Below are 20,000 nucleotides of genomic sequence, written 5' to 3' on the forward strand. Positions count from 1 at the left end.
TGGGGAAGCTACAGGATGGGAAAACCAGTTTTTCTTTATGCTCCAGTTGAGAATAAGGTAGGAGATTTTGTAATGGGCAGAAGGTACTTTGTGTGTTGGGAGAAGCAGTGTGTTTGGGGAACTGCAGTATGGTACAGGAAAAGTATTTTATTTATCTGTTGAATAGTGACCAGACATGAAATTATTAGAACCTTGAAACTTCCTTTGCCTGACCCTGCCTGACTGAGTGAGAAGGCTCTTGTGCCCATGGTCTTGTGATTGCAGGTGCCTCATTTGTGACAAGCATGGTTGGGATGGTCCTTGAGTAACAGAGGCTTGCAGTCAGCACAAGGGAGCAATAACATGCCATCAGCATGGTATCTGACTATTTTTATCCTCACCTGGCATTAATGAAGTCTGCTATAGGTGAATTACTTTCAGCCTAGAATAATAGTTTTTACTTTAATGGTAATAACTATTGGGTAAACTTCTATGAATGCACACCTGAGAGTTGTGGCATGAAAGAGTTTGACATGATAGACACAGAAAATGCAGAACATGATGGCAGTAGTGTTATCTTGTTAGACTGGGCTGAAAGTGGCCTTTTTCAGTGAGTCCAGGAACTCCATCATAATTACTGCTCTTTTCATGCTCAGATGGGCAATGTGAGAGTGGTTTTCAAGTGGAAGTGTTGGGTTTTCTTTTTTAGCATTGGAGGCAAGGGTGGTGTTAATAATTTCCACTCTTTGAGGGTGAGGAACTAGAGAGAGAGTGTTGGGGTGTCCAAACTGGGAAGAGATCAGAACCCTATGCTGGGCTTGGTTGCTGGTAATCAGCAAATCAAGTCTCCTTGTGCAATACTAATCTCTCTGAATGTTAAAAAAGTTCTGTTTCCTTCTTAAGCCACATCATTTACAGCTAATGAAGCAGTGAGGGAGGGCAGGAGAGAGTCTATTGCAAGGGATGGTGACATGCTGGGGGAGGAAACCTCCTTGCAAATGGCCTTCCTTACTTTAGATGGCCCCCAGCTGTCACTGCTCTTCAGTCCTGTGCTGTCCTCAGAGTGTGCCTGGTTTTTGCTCTGCAGGGAGAAAATTAGAGAGGCAGAGTTAAAATAGCCTGATGCAGTCAGGATGAGTGTGTTCCTTTTTGAATTCAATGTTTGAAAACAGTAGTGGCTCCTCGGATTGCTTATTGAGATTCCTAGTGGAAATAAGAGCTCAAGGCAGGCCAGTTTCCACGTAAGCATTGGTTAAATTCTGTTACCTAGTTGTAACTCAAAAGGAAGCTGAAAAGTTGAATATTTTGTCTTGTGACATCTTTATGAGGCTTTTATCCTGGATTGCAAAGAATGTTATCCTTTGTGATCATCTTGCCATGGTTCTGTTTTTAGCACAGTGTATGTGGTTTCGAACAGCTTTGGGTTTCAGAAGGCAGGGTGATTCTCTCTTTGGCTTGAGGTATGCATTTGGATTCATCTTCAGCCTGTAGTCTAAGTCTTGTACACCCAGAGTTACCCTAACTACCAGGCAATAGACACTTCAGCTCCTTCCTCTTCATCCTGCCCTCTCCTGTCCACCTGGGCACTTAATCAGATTTACCACCATTCACAACCTGGGTTCTAGTGCAGAAGACTTCAAAAAACAGCCAGAGCTTTCAAGTTCCTTTCATGTGTTAATCTTGCGATGTGTGTGATTTTTCTCTTGTGAGGGAGTAATTGCTTCTGCTTGGTTAACAGTATTAACTACCTGTATTATACTGGCATAATTTTGAGATTATTAACTTCTGTGCTTAAAACTGTCAAAAAGCTGTGAAGTTTGTGTGTAAACTTAAAGTTTATTTTACACTTCAGTGTAGTCTGTTCACTTACACCAGAGAACAGAAGTATTAAAATGAAATAATCATGACATCACCACTGGGAGAACAAACTTGAAACACTTAGGTTTTTGTGGGGATGTTTTGGAATTTTTTTTTTTTTTGTGGAAAAATGAAGTAAGGAGAAACAAATTCATTTTCTGAATAACAACAAAAAGAAACTGCGGTGCTACTGGTAACCTGTCCTTGCAATGGTTGTCTACTACTCTACCTAGTAATCTAAGACAAGCTACAGTTTGTCTCTCTGGCTAGTCAAGCGTCCGCACAGTGTGGGTTTTCCTTTTGCCCACAGACCTGCAGAGCATTCTCTACATTTTCCTGTTTGAGCTTCATGAAGGAGATGTAAACAGGGAAGTGAATTGTCTGTCTCTGAAGGAACTCTATGTGACGAGTAGCGTATCTCTTTGACATTAAGCCAGCTATGAAGTGCTTTTGATCATAGGCAGCTGATGATGGTGTAATTTTTGAGTAAAGTTTGGTATTTGGATGTCTAAATAGAGTATTGGTCTAGTTCCAATTGAGTTTATTAAAAGTTAATTGGGCCCTTTCTGAAAGGTGCTGCGTTTAGTGCAGAAGGGACTGGAATCTTCTGTTTATCCACAGAATGTTCAGTGTTGAACAAATTTCACCATTCTTACCTTGATATTCATTTCTGTGAGGTGTTGTGATGTTGCTCTGAGAGCACTCCTCTTAATGGTGAGTTTAATGAAAGGAAAGTAGTTTCCATGTCCGCTCAGATCTAGGCTCCTTTGAAGGGGCTAGTATTGAGGGCATGGGTTCTGTCCTCTTGCCCTGGCACTGTGAAAACCTAATGTGATGGCTTTTCAGGTCCGTCATTCTAAAAGCTCAATGGTATTCGGAAATGTACAAGGTTCACCAGCTCACTTTGTGTAGTCTGGTGAACAGTATATAGGTATTGTTGGTAATTACCAATTTAAAATTGATTTGTCCAAGAAATTTGAAGTTTGTTAGCTTTGGTGTGAAAATTGCTTAATTTTCATCACTTCAAAAGCTTTTCTTTCCTCCCCACTGGCTCCATCTACTGTGTCTGAGGATACATGTGGAATTTCAGATGTCTTCCAAGTTTATTCTCATGAGTCCATAGTAGCCAGAAATTTCCAGTTGACTAAATATTCCTTGAATCAGTTGGTAGCACTCCAAAAATAACAAAGTGAGAGTTTATTACTGGCACGTTAAAAAACAAATGGTTTTGGAAGTTCAGTATACAATAGTTGTATATTTTTATATCTCTGTTTAAGACCTTAGTTTCAGTTATAACCATCTTAATTTAAAAAAGTATAAAACCTTACTTTACAGCTGTTTAATTTGCTTAACAAATAATGTTTAGTTCATCGAATTCTTTTCCCCCACACTATTAAAAAGGCAGTTTCCTCCATTGTGCTGGTTAGATTTCTTATTGCAATTTTGTTTGAATAGGACAAGTGGTATTTGATGCATGTATGGAGTTGAGGTCCATCAGTAGGCACTGGCCATGATAAAGCCTTTGAGGAAGGAAGCTTCTTAACTCACTGGTTTGTCTAACAAAGCTCCCTAGTTGTCATCAAGTATAATAGTTATACTTGTCTTCGAGTTTTGGCTACTGGTTTTGTGTTCCCCGCATATCCCCCAGCTAAGTGTGAGAATACAGCTCCCTGCTCCCACCACAAAATACAATGGAGTTTCCTTCATTTGGGAAAATGGCAGGTGTGAAGGGTGTATGTTTACCCTCAGGAAAACTGCAGTCCTGCTCAACTTGTTTTCTCTGACTTCTGGTGATGGCAGAATGAGTGAGCAAAAGACCCCTTGGTCACATCTGGTATCAGGAACTGTTCTGGCTTCTTACAAATCCTGTAGTGTTCAGGTGTTAGTGTACAAACCTTCCCTTTACAGGTGCCGCATTGGTTCAGTTTGGTGCCTAGGTATTGTGTAAGTGATCTGAGAAAATGAAACATAACTCATTAGTCCTTTTATGGAGGCACTGATTTTTACACTTCATAAAAGGTGAAGTTTATCATGTGTGTTGAAAACAGAAGACAAGCCAAATTTGATCAATTGATCTTGAAAGATACTGTATTCATTTACAAATGAAGTATTTTTTACTCATTTTTAACCTACTCCTTTAGAAATGTGTAGAAGCTGTAACAGAGCAGAAAGCTGAGTCACTAAAAGCATCCAGAGGAATTTAATTTTATTTTCATCAACTAATCTACCCACTCATATCTATCTGCGTAAACTAATTACTTTTTTAATTAGGTAGCCTTTTTGATTGCTTATGGAGAGCTGTGGTGAAATTTACTGCTAATTATGCAGGGGCAGAAGGAGGCCTCTGGATTGTTAGGAAAGATGAGGAAATTTTATTTCCTTTTGTTGAAATGGAGAGCAAGTAGTAATTGATACATAAATAATGTGCTTATTTTTCCAATTTCAACCTATTCAGCCTCTGTTAACCTTATTAATTGAGGCTCTTTCTGTGGGTTACTGGGTTTGCTTCCATCTAATGTAGCATCTACAGTAACTTCAGAACAGTAAGAAAATGAAACTGTTTTAGAAGTTTTTCTTCTTTCTTTTGAAGGTAATGTTAATGTGGGGTGGTTCTAGAGTGGTGATGTTTACCCTGAAATGCTGGCTGCTGAGATGTGCTACCAAGCAGTCTGCACAGTTCAAGAGCTGATTTTTTTCACTGTGGTTGAATTTGTGTTCAGAAAACTGGGGAAGGTCGCAATTACACATCCCTTTTGCCATCACCTTTGAAGTCCTAAGCCCATAATTTGGATTTACTGTGAGCCCTCTGATACATGTGGTAACAGAGCATAGCCAAGACTGTGCATGGAAGAGAACCCAGAAGTGGTTCTCCTTTGTACTTTCTGTTCAGTGTCCTTAGAAGTGGGTTCCCCGCGAGATCAGATGGGAGAAGGGTTGTTAAGATGGTTAGGCCATGGACCAGACATTTTGTTCTCCCTTCACTCAGCTTGTAGTCCCACTTTGCATCTGTACGAACAGTGAGACTTTGAACTAAATTTGCTACTTCCCTTGCAGTTTTTTCCAGCAGGCCTCACAGTTCACTTCTTACCTTGCAAGTTTCATCCTTCTGATTTCAGCTACACTTCAAACTTGCTTCCTATCTTTGCCCTGAATGAGCTCATTTGTGCACAAATTAACAATAAAATAAAACGACAAGTGGGAACCTGAAATATTTTTGACATTGTGTGTGTTTGATGAGTGTTCAGAAATGTGAATAGGAAGTGAAAAGTCAGAAAAAAATAGTTCATCTGGTCCTTTAATTAAGGATGACCATTTTCACCTTCTTACAACCCTGTGTTGTAATGTGCAGTGCAACACCTGAAAAGTCAGGTAGGTATCACTGAATTGTCTCCTTTAAGGGGACTCTGGGGATCTCCTCTGTGCTGTATTAAAAGTCATTAATTTCAGCTGTGTAACAACTCTATTTTTGAGTGAGGAGATAAGTCTTGTTGAGAAAGGATGAATGCTCATCCACCTTTTGATGCTTTTCCCTAATGTGTAAATATGAGGCAGGATCAGTGGTCCCTGTGTCATGAGTGACTGAGCTGCCTGGTCAAGAGAAGAACTCTAAGAAGGCAGCTCTAACAGCCTCCATGGGCAGTCTGTTCCAGAGCTTCATTTGTCTCAGTTGTTTCCTAAGGAAGGAACCTGTCCAGTATTTTTCCCCCTCATTGTAACTCAAGCTCTTACTCTGTCTGCCAAGAAAAAGTTATTACTTTCCTCTGTAATTCTGTTTATGCTTGATTATTACTAACGCTACCCTCTGTACTTTCCAGGCTAAAATGTCTGGATTTGTTCCTTCTTTTGCACAGATCTTTTTTCCAGTCTTTTTAGTATTTTTCAGTTTTCCTCTGCATCCTTATGTATTCATCTCTTTTAGTTGCAGCTTCTAGATAAAACCTTTCTAATAAAAAGGGGAGTGTAAAGGTTGTTGCCCATGTCTTATGAGCTAAACTAATGTTTTGCATTTAATACACTAAAATTCTTCTATATCTCTCAGAAATGGTGTCCAACATTTACTTTTTCCTGTGCTGGTGCAGTAGAAAATTGCTGCTGCCATGTGTAAATTTGCTTTATTTTCTTATTTAAATGTGTCCTTACTAAAAGAAGTATTTTAAATTTTCTACAGTTTGTCAGGAACCTTTTGATTTCTGATATTGTCTTAGAAGATGTTGAACACCCTTATATCACTCATATATTAAATGCACACACTTGCTATTCTTCTACTTTCGTCATACAAGTCTGTTGAAGAGAACTGTACCTTTGGGGTGATGAGACCATCCAATTTTAGTAGTTAAGTTCTTGGTGATTGCCCAGTCTTAAGAAGCTGGGCAGCCACCTCTCATACTAATGTGGCAATTCTGAGGACCCCCGTCTATTAGGAGTATGGCTCAGCTATTGAGCATCTTCCTTGATCTGAACCTCTTGAGTTAGACCACAGACTTGAAGTCCCTCCCGCACCCCTCATGCCCCAAGTGTTAGAATGCAGATTGACTGCAACTCCATTGAAAGGTTTCACCAGAGATGGGGAAGGTGGTGGGTTGCCAAAACAGGATGTTGTTATAGGGGAACAGAAAATCTCTGTGTTGTTTAGGCTTTTTGTGGATTTCACCCAAAATGTGAAAGCATACAGTTGTGTACAGTTAGCTCTTTCCCTCTCCTACAGGATGTTTGCAGTCTGAAAACATGCTGCCTTCAGAAGTTAGGCAGTTCCAGAGGCATCTGGAGACAAAGTATTTTCAGGTGTGAACATACCCTGATTTTCATCAGGAAGGCTGACTACTTCCTGCACTACAGAACATGCTTATTTTTAGAGAATTTAATGGTAGGGCAGATTATATCATTTTGGTCCATGATGCAGTAATAGGGAGCTAGGAAATGGCTAGGACAGAGACATATTAGGCAAACATGAGAAACCACTCACCCTAGAAACTACTGTACAAAGAAACTTTTAAGACCTGTGTAGTAGTTAAAGGCCATGTGACTTTCATTCTAAATGCCATGTGACAACCCTGCTTGCCTTCAGCCACTACAGGTCACACCTGTTTAGCTTTCATATGCATTTCTTGTGGTACTCAGCAATTGCACATAATTTTTGTTTTGGCTTGTATTCTTTCTTCTGAAGAAAATTTTTATTTTAAACCCAAGTCTACCCAGTAGACTTGGCATCTGCCTACACTTCCTTTTCAACTCAGCATGTATTCACCGTACTCCACTCAATGGCTGCAAGCAGACTCATGCTGCAGTCTCTCAGCTGAGCCACATGATCCACTCTGTGCATTGCGGAGGTCATAGAAGAAACTGGGTGAAATGAGTGTCCAAAGACAGATGTTTTCCTCAATAGCAGTTCATATGTGCTGTGACTCAGGCAGTGTCCGCTTGGCAGTTCCATGCCTAGAACACTATCCTGGTAAGAATACAGGCATGTTCTCTTATGGAACTGTACTGTCAAAACAGGTTTCACTTCTTAGCCCCCTATGGTACTGGTCTGGGGTCACTTCAAAAGTAGATCATTCTGACTGATTCAATCAGCAATCTTTTGGTGTTGATCTGACAGAGCACTTCTTAAGAGTGATGGAGAAGTAGACATTACTTGAAATGTGCTTAAGGTACATAAGTACTGGAACAGCAGTTTACTCAAACTCAGGCAAATTAACAAAGAATTTTATTGAATATTCAATTTAGCACCACACAAAAGGTACACTGTGCTTTGTGTTGCCTTTAAGAAACATGCCAGAACACTTTCAAACTAGAAAAACTAAAGTAAAAAGCTTTCTTGTATATCAACAGAACTTACTATTTGCTTAAGAGAAGCTACTCTGAAAAAACCACAGCTTTGTACATAATGTTTTGATGGTCTTTTGGGCAGACTAAATGTTGCTCCCTTACCCATTAGTTCCCCTTAGCTCTCTTTTGTGTCCTGGGGTTTGAACTTTGTTAAAAAAAATTATCACTTAGACCTAAGTGCTTTCAAGAAAAGCATTCAGTCCAGAACTCTTATTAGCAGATGCAACTCACAATATACTAGTCACCTGATAAATCCTGTTTCCTGAAAAGCAGAAGAATTTTGATGCATGGAAGTTGTATGAATTGGGCTTGACTCAGTGCCATGCACATTGAGAAACATCTGGAGTCAGCTTTGTCTTGGACTCAAAGATAAACAAGGAGTACATACTTGATAAAACTACAGAAAAATTGCACCATATTAAAAAGGTAGGTGACTGGGAAGGGTTATTTGGTCTACCTTCTCTTTCAGTACAGATTTTTATGCTGTAATGTATATTATTTCAAATATAAGGTGCTTCTAAAGCCCATGCTGGTTTGGAACTAGATGGAACCTTTCCAACCCACACTATTCTATAATACTATTTCATTCTAAAGTATTTACTGGTCCCTCACATAGCCAAACTTTGTTTCTTAGACTGAACTGTTCAGATTTAAGTTCTCTATATTAACTATTACACTTACTTTAAATAAATGGGCTTTATTTTTCTTTTTTATTTTTTTTTTAAATTGAGGTGAACTGGAAATATATCTTTTTTGCCCGAATATGGAACACACAAATGTTTCAGAATATTCTTTATTTGATGCACCTTGCAGTTAGAGAAAGCTCAGTTTGCATAAAGGGAACTTTAGCAAGTCAACAAAAGTAGTAGAGCCATAGTCAAATGAAATTGTGGAATGGACCCCGTGCTAATGCTTATAAAGAGAGAACTGGAAAACAGCTAGGCTTCCAGCTTCACTGACTCCAGTATGGAACGTGCTTCTTTATACTCTTCAGCTTCTTCCAATTCTTTTTCATTTTCCTGTAATCAAAAGCAACATTTTTCAGTACTCTGAAAACAAATGCTGTGGGATTAAATTTAAGAAGTTAAAAAACTGCTAACAAATAAGGAGAAAGCTGAGGATACTCAAGAATAATTCTGTCTTACTGGCAGCATCTTCCTACACCTCTCAAACGGATGGACTATGAAACAGGGGCTGGGAGAGCCAAGTCCCTCCCACTGTAAGTAAAGATCAGGTTCATGACAACCTGAGGAATCTGAATGTACCTAAGTCTATGGCACCTGACAAGATGCTTCCCAGACTCCTGAAGGAATTGTCTGATGCAGTTGCCATACTCCTCTCCATGACATTTGAAAAGTCATGGCAGTCAGGTGAAGTCCTTAAAGACTGCAAAAAGGGAATTGTCATTGTGGAATATATGGTCCCCCACAACATTCTTCTCTCTAAATTGAAGTGGATTTGATGGGTGCACTCTTCACTGGATAAGGAATTGGCTGGATGATCATAACCAGAGGACTGGTCAATGACTCAATGTTTGGATGGAGACCAGTGACCAGTTCTTTAGGGCTCTGTATGGTGACCAGTGTTATTTAATATCTTCATTAATGACACAGAAAGTAAGATCCATAAATGTGCAGATAACACCAAACTGAGTAGCTCAGCTGATGCAACTGAGAAATGCGATGCTATCCAGAGGAATCTGGACAAGCTTGAGAAGTGGGCCCATGGAAAAATTCAAGTGTTTTAACAAGGTCATTGTGCAAGGTGCTGCACCTGGGTCAGAGCAGCCCTGGTACCAGCACTGGCTGGGGATGCACAGATCACAGCAGCCCTGCCCAGAAGGGCTTGGGGGTGCTGGTGGCTGAGAGGCTGGACATGACCCAGCCATGGGCACTCACAGCCCAGAGAGCCACACGAGTCCTGGGCTGCATCCAGAGCAGTGTGGGCAGCAGGGCAGGGAGGGGATTCTGCCCCTCTGTTCTGTTCTGCTGAGACCCCAGCTGCAGTGCTGCATCAGCTCTGTGGTCCCAGCACAGGAAGGACATGGACCTGCTGGCAGGAGTCCAGAGGAGACCACAGAGACAATCAGAGGGATGGAGCACCTTCCTTTATGGACAGGCTGAAAGTTGGGTTTGTAAAGCCTGGAGAAGAGAAGGGCTCTGGGCAGCCCTCACAGCAGCCTTTCGGTACTTAATAGGAGCCTACAAGAAAGACGGGGACAGACTTTTTAGTAGGGCCTGTTGTGACAGGACAAATGGTGATGGTTTTAAACTAAAAGAGAATAGATTCAAACTAGATAAAAAGAAGAAGTTTCTTAAAGTGGAGGGTGGTAAAGAACTGGGACAGATTGCCCATAGAGGTGGTAGGTGTCACATCCATGTAAATAAATACTCTGTGTCAGGCTGGATGGGGCTCTAAGCAACCTGATGTAGTTGAAGATGTTCCTGGTCATTGCAAGGGAGTTGGAACAGATGATCTTTGAAGGTTCATGCCAACCCAAACCATTCTATGAAATGAGGAATATATAATTTTTGAAAACACACATTCTATGTTTCTCAAAGCACAGGTGAATTCTTTTGTACTGCTTAAGGTCCCAGATAACGGCTGTCATGTGCAAGTGGATTTGACCTATGCATACCTTTATTTGATAAGTGTTGATCGAAAACCAAGGGATGAGTAAGAACAAACTTCAGATCAAGAGTACTCTTAGAAAAATGCTTAAGTAGACTGACAATTGAAAAACATACTAGGATACAGTACATTTTAATAAATGTATTGAAGGTGAGTTAAGCACAGAAAGCAACACAAGAAGACTTCCAAATTCTTAATAGCAATAGTAACTGTCCCCTTTCCTTGTTTTGGGTTTGCATACTATGGATCAATAGCACCCTTTCTGCATGCCACTGAAATTTAGACTAACTGTTCAGTAACTAGTTGAATGACAACAAGAGTCTAAATCCTGTCAGGTACTGAGCATTTATTTTGGCAAACAGTAGAGAAAAACTACCTGAGATTAGGATACCTTGACTTTTCCATTAAAAAGTATTTGCATTTTAACCAACATTATATCTGGGACATAATTTAGGATGTATATTTTTAGCCTCCCAATACCATTTATTGCGCATCAATGTGTGTAGCCGAATTCTTGATGAGAAGGCAGCTTTTAAAATAAGCATTATCATCTCCAAACACAGTATAGGTTCAGTGAATCTATTTGTGCAACATACTCTTTATTCCTAAACGTATTTTTATTTTAAAAAGCAGGGCAGTACTGCTCACTTCACTAATAAAACATTAAGCAATACTCAGCAAGGACTCCTCTGACTTCTCAATAACATATTAAGAGTAGTAACCAAAGTATTTGACAATTTCAGTTCCCTACAAGCATATTATATACATTTATACTATCTACAGACCTGAAGTAGGTGAACTGATTTTTCTGATGAGGGAACTAGCACAGGAGTTCTGAGTCCATTTTCACAGTCTGGAATAAGTGTATGTTCAGCGTACATTACATTAGGGACAGCTTCTAACACAAACAGCCTCCACAGACTGAAGACCAAGTCTGCAAAGACTGCTATCTAAAGCAAAATACTGGTAATCTTATATGATGCTGGTCTTGGGACCTACAGAAAATTCTTTAATCCAGTTTTTATTTGCTGCAGTTGCTTATCCAGGAACTGCAGCACTTCTTCATCAGTTGGGGTGTGATGCAATACTCACTAGTAGCTGAGTAAGCTCTGCATGTGCAACTTCTAGTCTGCGTTGGCAGTCTGGAATCATCATTCGGGACTCTTGTAAGATCTCAATCTGTGAAAATCAGAAGACAATGAAATTAGAATATGTTCCAGACAGAAACATTATCCTGTAGGACAAGTTTTTACTCTGAAAAATCAGCAATCTAGTCATTATCTAGGAACTTCAGAACAGTTGTACACATCTTCTGAATAGGCTTCTTTTCTTAAAAGACATTCACTTAGCAAAATTGCTTAAAACTCCATTAATTTGTAGCACATTTTCATTTACTCTATGTTTAACTGAGTATCAAGTATTAAGTACAAGACAGTATTCAAAATAATCTTTCCCTTGGCCAAAAAGTACAGCTTAGTAAGGTTTTCAGCATTTGTTAAAAAGTCTATTTAGAACAAACTTTCTCCTGCTGTCATGAAGCAGCTTCATCCAAAAGGGGATCAGCTGGTTATATAAATATCTCCTGCATCTTTTGGGTAATAAAGAAAAAGAATGTTCAGATAATACCCCATAGAGATAATTACTGCATGAAAAAAGTTATTGAGTTATTGATCACATTGTGTGCAGACTGCAGGAGGCTCTGACTGAAAGACAAAGGTAAAGAAAAATGAAAAGCAAAGACCAGCAGGCTCATATTTTTGATGCTTATCATGCATAAAAAGTTATTACATATCTTTGTGCTTCATTTTAGGAGAAAGATTATTCTCACCATGCACTTTGAACAAAATTACTAAACTGGCACCCCACTGAATCTGAAAACCCTGCCACCTCCTAAAGAAAACAACATCAGTTTTAAGAAAGGGAACATTTATTTCATGGAGTATTTCTGGATGTGAACACCAAACACTGAGAAGAAAAGATGTGCAGAGTTGTTCAGTAACATAAAATCTATTTAGAAATTAAAATCTGTTAGATATTTTGATATGGAACATCTCTGTTCAGGATAACCTGCAACAGAAAGCCTTCTCTTTAGATGGCTTCTTTCTGTCATTCCTATGTTGTATCATCCTACTAGTATTAATCCTGCTGTTCCAAAAGGTCATTGTAAAAGGGATGTTAAGCTGTAGCTAAGAAAGCATTTATGTATTCAGAAAGGCTTTGTGTAACAAGATATTATCAGCAAGTTTTTAAGTGTCACTTAGACCATTTGTTTTTGAGAGAAAAAATTTTAGTTTCTAATTTTACACTTTCATCAGTAAATGTAACAGCCATAGAATGAGATGTGCCATAAACTGCATGATATGATGCCTTTTGCTTTATGTAGTAGGATACCTACAGGAGTGAGAATATCCAGTAATTACTTCCTTGTGCCACACAGATACGAAATATCTGTGTGTTGTAAAGCTTCTTTAGCAGATAATATGAAATTAGTAACTTATTTGATATGTGCCACTAGACAAGCAACCTGGGAAGGCATGTAAATCTTTAATCTGTAAGCTATAGTCCTGCCTGCTCTAAGAAATAAACATATCTGCCCAAATAATTCTATTCAAAACAATATTTGACTGATTTCCAAAGGGTAACCGAAGTTTTATTTATATGTGCCAGTAGTGTAATGATGAATAAAAATCTGAAAGATGATAAATCCTAGAACTGTATTCAGTAGGTGCAAACAGCTGGAGACTAGAACAGGAATTTTGTGCAGCCATTATGATTTAACTTCTGCATAAACCAATTTCTTTTCAAGTAATGCTGATAATCCCAGATAAGAATATTTACTTTTACAAAAATACATAGTAAAGTCAAAAGTTCAAATAATTATATAAGCTTTTTGACTGGATTTTTAAAAGTGTTTATTCTTCAAATTCTATACAAATTCTCCCCAACTTTCAGATGGAAGTGTAAGGGTGACAAGCACGATAGCCACCCAAACTCCAATGCCAGGCACTACAGCCATCTCCATCCTTGTAATGTGCACTGCAGCAACTCAAATTCCACTGACCAGAGCAGAGCAATTCAAACTCCAGCTAAAGACTGGAGTTGAAAGATTTTTCAACCCTAGCCAGCAACTAAGCACCAGGCAGCAGCTCACTTGCTCCTGCCCCAGCTTAGTGGGGAGAAGACAACAGGAAGAAAAGGTATACCTTGTGGACTGAGATAAGAACAATTTAATAACTTTTAAAAATGCAGTAATAATAATGAGGGAGGCAGAGATATCAGTTTTATTAGCTTCAAAAAACAGAAGCTGAGTATGTTGATTTGGGTTTTTTTCCCCAACTGACCCACATCTAACCAAGAGATTTAGGGATATGTAGATCCACAAATAATTTGAAAGCAACAAAAAACCCTACCCCAAAACAAAACAAAAAACCCAAACAAATTCCATAGGGCTCCTTACTTGTAGAAGGACACCCTGATATACTACTGGGTCACATGTTATAACGGCAGTATTGTTTCACATGAGAAGAGGTGTTCTGAACAGAAGAGGTGGGCTAAAAACCAGGACAAATGTAAATGAGTCATATATGTACCAATTATATACACAAATAATCTAGCTTTTAAATACTGTCACATAATCACTTGCCCATTTTCTATTGTACAAATAATCCTGACAGTATGGATCTACTCAAAGATAGCAGAGATAAGGAAAAGACATGCAGAAAATTGTTTGTTAAAACAAGTGCTACTGGTTTGCACTACTTTTCCTCAAAAAGCCTGTAAAGCCCTTGGAATCCATTGACTAATTACAGCCATATCTGGTGGAAGGACAGAGACTAAAATAAAAAAAGTAATCTCTAAGTATTACAAACACCAAAGGTTCCAAAATTTAGTAATCCCACTAAGTAAGATAAGTAGCACACAATAAATAATCATGCTAAGGCTGCTGGTAGGCTAATCCATATTTGTAACTTAAATCCACACTGTGGCAGTACTTCTCATCTCGGTAGTAAACAGAAGCAGTATCAAGATACTGGGCCTTGGTAATATCAATGTACTTGGCCAGGATTGTGGCATAGGGATCTATGGAGTAGTACAGCACAGATAATGTAGCAAGAAGCTGGGCATAGGGAAGGCAGGAACTCAAAGGAGATATAGCATTAAGGTGAATTTGGACACAAAAAAAAACCCCCATAAATGCACACAAGAATTTTAGGAAACACAATTTTATGAGTTACTTGCTTTCAAGCCCAAAAGAAGCTTTAACTATCCACAAATACGGTATACAAACCTCGCTGTATGCAAGTTGTCAAATACATTGATCAAAAGACTCCTGAAGGACCTTTTAATAAAAAACTGGGGAACACTGTTTTGTTTCTACAGTGCTGGAATCCATTGACTAATTTTTGAAGTGCTGGAGCACTTCAAAAAAGGGCCACATGTCAACAACGAACAACATACCACCCCTAGCATGAAAACTGACAGAGGAGGAGAAAACCCTCTAGACGTAATACCTTCATATTTCAAATGAGTTTTCTTTACAGCTCCTCTCAGGATCCAATCCTGCTTCTTCTAAAGCAGATCACTTTAGGACATTAAAGACATAAAGTCTGGAATCCAAAAGGTACTATATCTGCCTAGATAAGAAGGAAAGCACTCTTTGGAAAACCGAAGGGGAAAAGGACGATCACAGTACTGCTTTTTCATAATTTGGTTTCTTTCATTAAGTTTGAATGCATCTTTTAATACCAGGTCTGTGTTAGGGATACTGTATGATACTTGGTCCAGAGAATTCCCAGTTGCTGGCTTTTCAGTAAACAAACTGTGCTTTTGTTAAGGACAGTGTCAAAATAAAAAGGAGAAGCATTAGGTCTTCACTTGCATTTCCACTGCCACTTTACCAAGGATCCAGAGCCAGAATTCATATTATTAAACAAAGATCATCTATTCTTAGGCAGCAGAAAACGTACTTGCAAATAACAAGACTGATGTAAAACTACACATTTAATCTAATCTTAATCTGTGAAGAAAGAAACTTCGGACCAATCAGGTGGGGGGTTGGAAAGAGCTAAGAATGTAAAAAGCCAACTAAACTAACCAGAATATTTCTTTGAGGCTAAAAAGACATTTTATAAGTTCTAGAACATTACAACCTTCCTTTTGGCAAGAAATCCACCAATAACAAGATCAGCAGCAAATTACCATCCTTCACATTATTTTCCAAAATAGTAAATAATTTCCAAATGCATGTCTTTTTAGCTGTTTCAGAAGGCACTCTTTCACTCAACAAAGCAAAATTAATAGTCTAGTTTTCACAAATACTGGAAAAAAACTGTATGAGCAAGATGTACTTTATATACTCTTCTGTACTTCTGACATGCAGAGATTAAATTCTGTGTTAAATCCATTGGATTTTTAATTAATCTAGAAATAACATTACTCAAGAAGTAACTTGGAACTGTAGAATTACATTCAAAAACCAGAAAAGTTACCACTCACTTATCAGTAAAAATGTTGCCAGTTAGCAAAACCACCAGAGTATATCTACAATCCCAGAGAGGGGAAACATTGAGTAGATACCTTGGTTTCCCCACGGCTCACAAGTCTCAAAATAAAAGCATGAGCTGTGAAAGGATGTTTATTTATATATGAACATCAACAAACACAGAAATACAGAAATCTACAGGTTTCTATCATTAGTCTGCACTCGAATGATACTGTGTGAAAATTCTCTATTAAAGTAGCATTACGAAATCCTCTGGAAATTCTTCATAAATTGAGAATTGTTATAACTGAGTAGAAACTAGGACTTCATTAGAGACAAAATCAGCAGGGAGTTAAACCTACACTACTTCTTGCTACCCAGAGAAACTATAAGCAGAATTTGCACCTGGTGGGACAAATCAGAAGTATTTTAATATTTATTACCATAACAAAGTCTTCTTGCACACTACAATGGAATCTTCAGCATCTAACTGCATTGCAAGAAAACTGTCCTTTTTGTTTTTCTGGTATTGAACCTGCTCCTCATTAAGCAAGTCTTTTTGGACAGTTCAGGTGAGGGCTAGCGTGTAACAACTGCCAACCATCCCAGATGATCACTGCCTCTGCTAGAAAAGATTTGCGTCCACTGGAACCACGAGTTGCCCAAATGTATAAGGAGTTAGGAGAAAAATACTGAATCAAACCCTATTATTCTACAAAGGGATTGATCCCTCATTACAGACCACACATACTCTAAAGACTACATATGCTGTAGGAATGGTATTTTTCACTTTAAAATGAAATTTTCCGTATTCACTTTTGTATGTAAAACTGTATATTCTGAGTTGTAACTAGAAAGGTAAATGAAAACAGTACTACATCAAGAGAAAGTATTGCTTTTAGGCTTTTGAAGAATCCCTGCCTGAACTCTGGATTGATTTGTGCATGTATATAAATACACAAATACACAGACACACATATGATTTATACGTCAGCTAAACCAAGAGTTAAAACTATTCTCCTAGTCTCAAGAATGACTGAATTCGTTCCCACACCCCAAATGTTACGCTTCTTTACCAAAATAAAGATTACAACTGTATTTTAAAGAGTTACACACCCTAGAATGGAAATTAGAGATTAACTAGAAGCAATTCTTAAAATGTGTAACTACAGATATTTTTTCTGGAAAAGATCTTAAAGTCTTTACTGTATCCAAAATATTGTTCTGAGCAAACTCTCCTGGAACCATATAACTTTCTTTGAAGTCTCCAAATTTTTAATAACCTAAAATATTAACTTCCAAAATGCAAAGTGTGCTAAATAAACAAGAAGTGAAAAACGTCATTGGAGAATCTGATTGCTTTCAAAGTGGATCACGCAATTTCTGCATGAATCAAGACTGTTTTCTGTGAAGGCTTTTGTCATTGTTCTCTAGAAAGACCTTCAAGTAGTAGGTAGCAATTTCAGCAGAAGTTCATAGCCATTACTAGTTTTGACTTTCATGATATCTTGCAGGTCACTGTGGAAATACCATGATACAGTCAAATAATCTGATGAATGGGGAACACTAAAATTAGGAATTGTACTCATTAGTTCTTGTTAGCACCAGATCTTCAGAAAGGCTAGTGTTTTGTAGATCTTCAAGTCTCAGTCTGGTAAGGCAGAAGACAGGTCCACTCCATAAATACAAATCTTTATTTGTATACAAATTCTTTATTTGTATTTCATTCCCACGGCATAATGAAAGCAAGTCAGGGCATAGATATATGAACTGAAAAAAGAAAAAAAATTACTAAAAAAAGTTGGTTTAACTTTTTCTAAAAGGGCTTTCTCCTATCCTTTGTTAATTTTGTATTTGAAATATTGTTCAAATATAAAGACAGGATTTCAGAAGGTTATGTTTATGACTACTAAGTGAAAATAATTTTAGTACGGTTTTGATTTCTGTGAAGATTTGAGATAAAGCATCTGGGAAATACTTGGACAAAAATATAATCAAAAGGTAACATTGTTAGTTGAAATAATATGAGGAACACAGTGAAACACAGACATTTTATACTTCTGTACAGAATAAACACCAATGTCCCAAACCCAAGTTCTTCCTGTGAGTAGATGTGATACTTTTTCTCCCAAAACGGTATGTCCCAACTGTCTGCAACCACTATCCTTGTGGTAAACTTCCAAGAAAAATTGTAATCATACTTAATAGTGACAGTAAACCGTACGCTTGAGCACACCAAAGTGCAGCATGCCCCCTCCTAATCTATGACTTCACTATAAACTCCATCAGTTCTGCAGCTGCATACCCCCTGCTTTCTTTCTCTGAGGTTTGTAATTTTACCAGAAGGATACTGGCGTAGTCAAGACCTGAAATGTTTCCCCTTCATATTAACTACTGGGCATTCTGACTTTGCTCTAACATTTCCAGTTGGCAGCAAGCACTTGGTTTACCTACATCCACCGAGACCATGTATTCATGACAGGTTCTTTGTATTTCCAAGAAAGAGTTCATGATGGCCTCACACACAGTTAGTGACTAACAGTCATCGTGACATAAAGTACTAAGTAATCATATACATACATATAAACTATAATCCTTGTAATTTAACACCTTAAAGAAATTTCTACGGCTGTTTTTTAAGTCAGGATTTTAGTCTAATATTTATGTAACATGAGTCTAGAAAAAAGTACAGGAGATTCCTCTATCTAAAGGAAACAACAATGAAAACAAATAAGGATTTTATAAAACAAGTTCTAGTTTACCTGCTTCTTAATTCCATAATCATCGCATGCTTCAGCTTTCATTTTTTCAATCTTTTCTTCTTGCTGTTTTGCTTCTTTTTCATACATAATTTTTTCTTTTGCCAGCCTGCAATTAACAACAAAGTGATTGTGTTAATCTCATTCTATTACAGTAAAAAGTTACATCAGTGAAAACAGCCCCCCACTCAAAACTTACAGGCCTGGAAGATAATATGCAGTTTTATTAAAAAAGCTTCTAACCACTGCAAAAAAAAACCCTGTATCTAGGAAATAATAAATTTAGCTAGACTATAAAAAGAGTATTTTTTCCACTTATCTTGATGCTGGTTTGGGGGTCACACACAAAAGTAACAGTTCCAGAACTTATATTCCAACAATTTTCCTCATTTCCGGTCTTTCAAAGGAAAAGGAATCCATGTTTTAAACGTAATAATGGACCTATACTTAGGAGCAGGATGCTTTTTGTTAATAAGCATAAATTCAAGAGTAATATATGTAAGTTTGAAGGTCAGAGGAATATTAAGCTAGTCTAATATGATGTCCTACTGTAACTATTAAACTGCAATCCCATTATCAAACTTTAGTATTTGTTAGTGCAATTTTGCTGTTGCATCTCCCACTTTATCACACGTATTCGTTAGGTGTATGTTAGATTATGCAGTACTAGATATGAACCAAAGCTTCTCTCAGGATCTGAAAAATACTGGAACAACTTCTCTTCAGCTAGTTCAGGAGCAGAACAAATATGGAGATACTTCTGCATATATGCTGAAAAAAATCCTTCCCCAAACAAGGGTAAGATCAACCTGTATAAGATTGTTTGAAGACAATTTAACATCAAAAAGAACATACTCAGATTAAAGAATGAAAGAATTTATTATACAATGAAAAGAGAATAAATAAAGGTTTACTAGAGAGCTTCATGACCATAGTGCATCAGTGTTTGTCACAAATGCATCATCATTTGTCACAGTTAAGTGCCCTACTAGGAGTGCTGAGAATGGACAGAATGCTACTGGGGTGTCAAGAACCTCTGTGAAGTGAAGGTGCTACAAAAGCACCATTGCAGCTGTATGGCAAAAAAAAATCCATTGAGAATATGGTGATAATGCAACAGCTGGAACGGGAGCTGGAGCTCCCTGTTTTTAAACAAGAGTTTATTTGCTATAATAGCCCTAAGCCATGGCTCCAAGTTGGGCTGTAGCAACATGCACCTGAACTTGCTTCAATCCTCATAGAGTCACATAAGCAGAAAGGGCTGTCAGCCTTACAAAGCATCTTAGCTGTGTGCAGAGCACACACTCTGGGTCAGTAGACTAGGCCATTTTCTACAAGTAAGCCAGGTACTAGCTTTGAGAAGTAGAACTGGAGAAAGACAGGAACCTAATTACTAATAATAAAGACACTAAATGAGTGGCTGTAATTCCAACTACTGGAACTAGTTCCAGTATTAGCATCAGTAA

At 38.1% G+C, this 20,000-nt stretch overlaps 1 protein-coding gene across 2 annotated transcripts in view; it reads right to left on the reverse strand.

Moving 5' to 3' along the window:
• Positions 1 to 8,439: 8,439 nt before the first annotated feature.
• TBCA (tubulin folding cofactor A) overlaps positions 8,440 to 20,000 on the reverse strand; it is a 25,629-nt gene continuing 14,068 nt past the window's right edge. For both annotated transcript variants that reach the window (XM_030237335.2, XM_050987015.1), the window contains exons 2-4: positions 18,538 to 18,643; positions 11,386 to 11,472; positions 8,440 to 8,681 (exon numbers count right to left, since the gene is read on the reverse strand). In XM_030237335.2, the coding sequence (XP_030093195.1) occupies positions 8,601 to 8,681; positions 11,386 to 11,472; positions 18,538 to 18,643 (274 nt within the window). In that variant the 3' untranslated portion in view covers positions 8,440 to 8,600. The remainder of the gene's footprint in view (positions 8,682 to 11,385; positions 11,473 to 18,537; positions 18,644 to 20,000) is intronic.

Source organism: Serinus canaria, chromosome Z (assembly GCF_022539315.1).
Source record: "Serinus canaria isolate serCan28SL12 chromosome Z, serCan2020, whole genome shotgun sequence".
NCBI lineage: Eukaryota > Metazoa > Chordata > Aves > Passeriformes > Fringillidae > Serinus > Serinus canaria.